This window comes from Marmota marmota, unplaced genomic scaffold (genome assembly GCF_001458135.2).
Source record: "Marmota marmota marmota unplaced genomic scaffold, marMar, whole genome shotgun sequence".
Taxonomy (NCBI): domain Eukaryota; kingdom Metazoa; phylum Chordata; class Mammalia; order Rodentia; family Sciuridae; genus Marmota; species Marmota marmota.
Window position 1 is genome coordinate 15,148,627 of NW_025999880.1, and position 8,138 is coordinate 15,156,764.

Consider the following 8,138-nt stretch of genomic DNA (forward strand, 5'->3'; position numbering starts at 1 on the left):
ATCCTTTGGCTCTGACTGGGTCAGCGGGAGCCAGACACCCCTAGGTCTGTTTGTCGGTGGGGTGACAAATGAACTTGGCCTGAGAAATGGAATGAGCTGGGCTCAGCCCTGTGGAGAACCCAGAGTTGCACATTTTCTTTGTTAAGCTGGTCCGCAGTTTGTTTTGAGAATGTCCGAGGGGCCCACAGAGGGAGCCGATTAAAAGCGAGAGCTCATTTTGATATCTGAAAACCACAGCCACTGCACGTGGGAGGTGCCTGGAGAGCAGGCTTGGGCCCTGCCTCACACGCCCCCCTCTCCCTGGGTCACCTGGGAGTGCCAGCAGCAATTTGGAAGTTTGCTGAGCTTGAGAAGTCTTTGGGGAGGGCTTGCTCTGAGCACACCCCTTTCCCTCCCCCGGGGTTGAGGGAAACATGGGACCAGCCCTGTCCCAGCCTGTCCTCATTGGCTGGCATGAGGCAGAGGGGGCTTTAAAAAGGCGACTGTGTCTAGGCTGGGGACTGGAGCCTGTGCTACTGGAAGGCTGGGTGCCCTCCTCCAGCTGGCACCATGCAGCTCTCTCTAGCCCTGTGTCTCGTATGCCTGCTGGTGCACACAGCCTTCCATGTGGTGGAGGGTCAGGGATGGCAGGCCTTCAAGAATGACGCCACGGAAATCATCCCTGAGCTCGGAGAGTACCCTGAGCCCCCGCCAGAACTGGAGAACAAGACCATGAACCGGGCGGAGAACGGAGGGAGGCCTCCCCACCACCCCTTTGAGGCCAAAGGTATGGGGTGGAGGAGAGAAATGGTAGCCTAAGGGTCTTGGGGGTGGATCTGGGAAGATTTTAGAATCCTCTCTTTGGAGGCTTTGGAGACTGAGGTAGAAGTCAGCCATAGGTGCTGGGAGGCTTGCCTGGAGACAGGGGAAGGGTTGCCATTCCCCACCCCCATCCCAGCCTCAGTGTACCGGCAGGGCTGGTCATGAGAGCCAAGGGCAGGGAGGGAGGAGGCTGGGATGGAGAGTTAGGACAGATTTAGGGGTTCCAAAAATGGCTCAAATAATCCTCTCCTGAGAATTCAGGAGTCAGGTCCAGCTGCTGGCACCAAGGAGGGGTAGTGGCACCTGCTGGATGCCAGACACTGGCTGCACACATCCATCTCGTGGAAGTCCCAGGAGGTGAACTCCCAGCTTGAGGGCAAAGAAACCGAAGCTCCAAAAATTAAGTCACAGCCTAGCAGAACTGAGATTCGAATCCAGTTTGATGCAAACCCAAGACAGTCCTGGTCGGGGAGAGTGGGGATGTGGGAGGGGACTGAGACCCCTCTTCTTTTGAAGCAGTGGGAAAGGGAAGCTACAGAGGCCCCCTTCAGCGCCACTTGCCCAGAGGTCTGGCACTTGAAGGAAGGGGAATTGTAGGTGCAGTTTCAGCATCTGACATGGGTGGCAGCTGAGTCCAGGTCCTGGAGGAGAGGCCGTATCCCCTGTGCAGCAGTGGACATAGGTGGCACCATCTGTCCCAGGCCTTTGCCCCAGACAAGTTTTGCCTTATTCCTGGGGAGGGAGCCTGACCCTATGAGAAGGCAATGGGCCTGGAGGAGGCTGAATTGGGGTTCCTGGTCAGGTCTGCAAGAGAAGCGGGGTAGGATGGGGCTGCACAGCTGGCTCTGCACCTGGCAGGGATGGCTGGGGTAGGGGCTGGAATGACGTTTCAGAGGGCCTCACTGCTCTCTGGCTGCTTTCCATGTGCCAGAGGGGCCCACTGCCCAGGCTGCTGCTGCCTGCCACCCCTTCCCTGCCTCACAGCCTGCAGGGCTTGTGGGTAAAGGGACCCTACGGGAGGCCAACCAGGGTTTGTATCTTCTAAAATGAGAGAGGGGGACAAAACACCCTCCTCCTCAACTCCCCACATATACAGTCAGCCGAGCTTAAATGACTGCTTACAGGGATGTAGGGGACCCTGAATACAAGAAGCCCACTTCCCTGGGATCCCAAGAAAGGTCACAGCCCCTGAGGAAGCCAAGCACTCAAAACAAAGTCTTGCTTTGCAGAGGAAATGCCTGACCTTGGGGCACTATTGGAAAGCCCCCAAACACCTCTTTCCTGGGCAAATAGGTCACCCCCACACAACACCCCCGAAGGTGTTGGTGAAGATACCAAACCAGGCCAGAACCAAGAAAGCCAGCCACAGGAGGTGGCAAAGTCCCACATATCCCCTGCTGGGCTTGTTCTCCAGGGTCTGGGACAGGACCCTCTCTAGTCTGGGTCACAGGATTCTTTTTTTTATCTTTTTGTGTCAAAATGGAACTGACCCTATGAAACCTTTGGGGGTGCTCACATGAGGACCAGCTGTTCAAAAAGCTCTCACCCATCTAAACCTACAGTGGGTCAAGGTGTACACAGAGGTCCAGGCCAGGTCCCAGCAGGTTTCCTCCCACCCAGGGAGCAGGTTTGTATCATGATTAGGTGTCTATCAAGTGACCTAGAACAAGAGATGTGCCCAGCAGAGAGCCAGGTATACAGAAAGTGCTTAATCAATGTTTGTGGCAGCCGAAGGTATAGGCTTTGGGTCACAGCTCTCTCCTTCTCTGGTAATTTGTAAAAATCAGCCCTCTGGACCCTCTCCTCCAGCTCAGTCTCCCATGGATGCCTGAACAAATCGCTTCCACCCAAGAAGGAGCCAAAAGGTGCTGAGCCCCTAAAGAGGGGAGTCAGGAGGCCCACTCTGTCTTTTGGGCAAGTTCTTGTCTCTCTCTGGATCTCAGTGTCCTCATTGGTAATGAGGGGGTTGGACATACTGCCTTTGGTTCCTTTCAAGTCTAATGAATTCTTATCCTGACCACCTGCCCTTCTATCCCTCTCCTCCCTAGCAGCTGTCCTGATTTATTGCCTTCAATTAACCTCTACTCCTTTCTCCATCTCCTGTTCAACCCTCCCAAGTGGCTGGAAAAGGAATTTAGGAGAAGACAGAACCATGCAGAAGGTGTGGCTAGTACTTACCCTGTTCAGGTCAGGGACCCTGCCACACAGGTGTGGCTTAAATAAAATCAGAAGAGGGCCTTTAGGAGGATAATAATAACACACAATGACAGTCAACATGTCCAGCTCTCCCCATGGGCTGCACAAATGGTATTCTGTGCATTCTATATGTAGTGGATTGATACACTGAATCCCAGGACAACCCCTTTTACAGACTGAAAGAGGAGAGGTTAAGTAAGTTGCCCAAGATCACTGGTGTAGTTAAGTGATGGTGCCTTGGTCGGATCCAGCAGTCACTTGCTCCAAGGAGAGCCCCAGATCTTCCCACCAGCTCCAGGAGTATCTGGGGCCTTCCTATCATAGGTGCACAGGTGCAAAATCCTCTGGAGGGGGCAGGAGAGGCAGGTTGGGAAAGTGGAGGCCGGGTGGAGAGAGCCGGACCGTGGCCCTGACGCGCGCTTCTCTCTGCAGACGTGTCCGAGTACAGCTGCCGGGAGCTGCACTTCACCCGCTACGTGACGGACGGGCCGTGCCGCAGCGCCAAACCGGTCACCGAGCTGGTGTGCTCGGGCCAGTGTGGCCCCGCGCGCCTGCTGCCCAATGCCATCGGCCGCGGCAAGTGGTGGCGCCCGAGCGGGCCCGACTTTCGCTGCATCCCCGACCGCTACCGCGCCCAGCGAGTGCAGCTGCTGTGTCCCGGCGGCGCGGCACCGCGCTCGCGCAAAGTGCGCCTCGTGGCCTCTTGCAAGTGCAAGCGCCTCACCCGCTTCCACAACCAGTCGGAGCTCAAGGACTTCGGGCCCGAGACCGCGCGGCCGCAGAAGGGTCGGAAGCCCAGGCCCCGCGCCCGGGGCGCCAAAGCCAACCAGGCGGAGCTGGAGAACGCCTACTAGAGCCCGCCCGCCGCCCCTGCCGGCGCCGCGACCAGGCACACCCTGTTCATGCCCCCCGAGCGTGGTTCGATTGTTTGTATTTCATTTTTAAATGCCTGTAACTAGGGCAGGGAGCCGAAACCTCCCAGGCAGTGCGGAACCCCGGGTGCCCGCAAAGTCCCCCTCGCCCGCCCCTCCAGCGGGTCCCCCAAGGCAGGGGAGGGAGCCGAGAGTCAGACACTGAGCCACGCAGCCCTGCCCACCGGGGCCGCCTACCTTTGCTGGTCCGATTCAGAGGAGGCAGGAATGGAAGCTTTTTTTTTTTTTTTTTGAACCACCCCGGGGCTTTAGGGAGCAGTGGGGAGTGTGGAAAGGTTGGGGACTGGTTCAGAGAGTTCGATAAAATTCCCCCTCCACCTCTCTACCCACCAGAAAGCCTGTGTGTGCCAAGAACACAGGACTAGATATGGTTTCTAGTCTTGGATCTGCCATTAACTCGCAGTGTGACCTTGGACTACAGGATTCTCTTTGGGGACTTCAATAATCTCTTTGTAAAATGGGGGTGAGGCTGGGATTAGTATCTCCAGAACTATGTACTGTAACATGATCCCAAGTGCCCTTTGAATGAGCAGGCGGTGGCAAAAGAGAAGAAGGGGGGGGGGGGTTGGATTCATTCAGTGCCAATGCAACTTTCCAAATTCAGAGTTGTGTTGCTCTGGTCTGACAGCCCACATAGAAAACAATCAGGAAAAGAGAGTGTCTATTTATGGTTGACAAATTTCTGCAAGAAGCTGTGCTGCTTGCCAGCTTGGCCTCCCCAGATATTTGACTACCTCTGCCTGGTCCATCTCAAAGAAAGAAGAGGTAGAGAAGAAGAGGGTCCCAGAGATGGTGAGAGAGACAGAGAGCCCACCCCCATTCCCAAAGAGCAGCGTCCCCCACTTGCCCCATTGCCACAATTTAAAGTCACCTTCTACAGAGAAGTTCAAGGTTAGAGGACCAGAAGAGAGCAGCCACCACCCATCGAAGACCAGCATGTCCCTTCCCAGGCATTTCCTGCTGCCCACCACTCACAGACATATTTCTGTCTAGAAAATAGTTTCTTACCGCTCCCACCTGTGATGGTTTATCTTACATTAAAGGAATATTATTGGGGGGCAGGTAACGAGTGCTGTACATACGCTGGGAAATTACAAAGCATAAGAGCTGCCACCCACAAATCTTTTTTTGAAAATCATTTCCAGACCCCTCTTACTTTCTGTATAGTTTTTAATTGTTAAAGGAAAAAAAAAAAAAAAAAGAAAATCTTAAACAGAAGCATATGCCATGTGAAAGCCTGTCGGGCTGGTTGTTTTGCAATCCTTCCACGTGGGATTTGTCCTTAAGAATGAAAGTAGTAGTTTTTAAAGAGTTAAGTTACATATTTATTTTCTCGTTTAAGTTATTTATGCAAAAGTTTGTCTTGTAGAGTGACAAAGTTAATATTGCTTTATAAAATACCAGTCTGTTCTTTCAGAGTCCAGAGGCATTGTTAATAAAGACAATGAATCCTTACCCAGAGGATGTGGTCTCATTTTGTCAACCACATACAATGTCATTTCTGTCAGGTAACACCCTTCTCATGGTCACAAGGCCCAAACCTTGTGAGGCACCTTTGACTGTTCTTTGGTGGCTCTTGTGGCAATTATGTCCTTCCTTTGAAAAGTCATGTTTGTTTCTTCCTTTCCAAACCTACACCTCATCCCTCACTGGGTCATTGTCATAACCTCATCATGGTCTCTCCCTTGAGCAGCCTGCCCTCCACACTGTCTTCCAAAAATGCTGTTCTCACTCCCGTGCCCAATCCTTCAACAGCTCCTCTTCCCAGGATTAAGTGTGGGCTCTCAGTTTGATGTGTCGGGTCTTCCTCCGCTTGATTCCCATCCCCCACTCTGCCAAGTGTCCCTCCCGACTCCAAATGGCCACACTGATCCCAGCCTCCTTAGTTCACAGTCTCTACTTACTACCCCAAGAATTCCTACTCTTTAGAGTTCATATTACATGTGACCTCTTCTCTGAACCTTCCAGAGATATTCCAGTCTCTGGTGAGCCTCTCTCCTCTGATGTCCCAGCCCCTTTGTCCACACCACTACTTTGGTTTCTAATTCTAGGCCTTCCATTGGACATTCTTGCCCTGGCTATCCTGGCCAAGTGCTCCTTAGTGCTGAGATAAACACAAAGGCAGGTACACCCCAGGGCCAATTCACAAGAAGCTCAGTGGAGCTTTCTTTTCCAAATGTGGATTTTCTGCTTCCAGTAAGATCTTCAAAAGAAGAGATAATGTCTGACATCTCCTTCAAAGGCTTGTCCTCCTGTGGTGCTTTCTAGTGCTGCATACTTCCTGGGACTCAGTAAATGCTCTATGATTGCAATAAGGAGGGATGGTCAACTGCAAAGTTTTCAATCAAGTCCAGCCTGTCTTGGGGAACCCCACCACCCAAAGTAAGCTCTAGTCCTTCTTCATGGCTTTTCCAGTTTAACTACCAACAACTCCATATAAATTATTTATCAGCATCAGCAATGGAGACATTGTCTGGCCTCAAGAGGCAGTGTGGTACAGTGGGCAGGGACACAGCCTCTGCAGCCAGGTTTGTGTTTGAGGAGACTGAGGCACCAAGGGGCTAATTGTTTCCCTGCAGCAGACCTGGGCTCATTTCCTGGCTCCCACACTCACTCAAGGTGCTCAGAGTCTGGTGGGTTGTGGGTGAATAGTCAGTTCACATAACAGGCTTAGTATCAAGTGCCCACAGGAAACTAGGAAGAGGAGCAAGTAGGAGCTGGGAGTGGAGTCAAATACTGTCAGTCATGACTGGAGAAGGGGCAATGAATGTCAAGGAGAAAGAGGCTGGTCCCTGTAAAGGTAGCATGGACTCCTTTGGGAAAGACTGATTTATTTTTTTTTAACCGTTCTCTTACCCTATTTCCAATTTCCCTATAATCATCTGGAGTGCCTGATGGGGTGTTGCCTGTTAAAGAGGTCAGAATTGGCAGTCATCAGCTGTAGGTAGGAGAAGAAGCATCCTTGGGTGTGGGGGGGGGAGAGCAGGAAAGGGAGGCGGACAGGTGAAAGACCCAGACCACAAACCTGCCCTGCCTGATGACACCCTGAGGGCCTATCTTGTCTTCACGTTTAATGCAGAGGCAGGAAAGATCAGTAGAGGGAGTAGAAGAAAGAAGAGGGTTCAGATGGACAGGAGAAGAGGAAAACCAACCCCTCGTGAAGTCCACAGTCCAGTGCTGGAAGAGAGGTGGGTGTTAGATGGCATTATGATTTGGAATGGTTAAGTATGTCCCAACCACCGAGGCTTCATGTGCTGTAATTTAATCCCTGTTGTGAGGTGTTAAAGTGTAGAAATTGCCAGGAGTAGTGGGGCACACCTGTAGTCTTAGTGGCTCAGTGGGCTGAGGCAAGAGGGTTGCAAGTTCAAAGCCAGCCTCAGAAACTTAGCGAGGCCCTAAGTAACTCAGGGAAACCCTATTTTAAATAAAATATTTAAAAAGGCTTGGGATATGGCTCAGTGGTTAAGCAACCCCGGGTTCAATCCCTGGTACAAAAAAAAAAAAAAATGGTAGAAACTTAATCCAACTCTAGTGTTTATCAGTGGGGTTTTGAGGAAGTGACTGGGGTTAGGTAAAGTTCCTAGGATGGATCCCCATGATTGCATTCTGGTGACTACATAACAAGGGGAAAAGAGACATACATGCACACTTAATCTCACGTCATGTGATAAACCTCCTCAATACTGCCAGCGAGAAAGCCACCATCAGATTCGCCCCCCACCTTGGGCCTCCAGAATCATGAACCAAAACAGACCTCTTTTCATTGGAATGTATCAAGTCTGGATGATGTTATTAGTAACAGAAAACAGACAAAGATGGATAACAAATAAATGTATACCATAAGATCTGCGAATGAAAATTCTATAAATAAAAATACAGCTAGCCAGTGAGCAGATAGAGCCCTGCAGTGGCCAGGCCAGGCCCCGCTGAGGAGGTGGCATTTGAGCTGAGAGCTAAATGCAGTGAGGCATTGATGGACCCTATGAAGCCCAATGTGCAGAGAGAGAGAGAGAGAAAACAGCAAGTACAAAAGCCCTGAAGGCATGTACGGGGAGGGGAAGGGACACCGCTAATTGCCTTGGGTGTCTTTCAGACGTCTCCATGCCAAGGTTGCTAACCGGTGATCTGGAAGCCAGAGTAGTAATTATAATTATAGAGGGGAGATGTGTGCGTGCGTGCTTATCTGTGTGTGTGTGTGTGTGTGTGTGT

At 51.7% G+C, this 8,138-nt stretch overlaps 1 protein-coding gene across 1 annotated transcript; it reads left to right on the forward strand.

The window, feature by feature from the left end:
* Positions 1–312: 312 nt before the first annotated feature.
* Positions 313–5,345, forward strand: Sost (sclerostin). Its single transcript, XM_015495879.2, has 2 exons — positions 313–766; positions 3,430–5,345. Exons 1-2 carry the CDS (start codon positions 550–552, stop codon positions 3,849–3,851), a joined length of 639 nt encoding a protein of 212 aa, XP_015351365.1. The 5' UTR covers positions 313–549; the 3' UTR covers positions 3,852–5,345.
* The last annotated feature ends 2,793 nt before the right edge of the window (positions 5,346–8,138 follow it).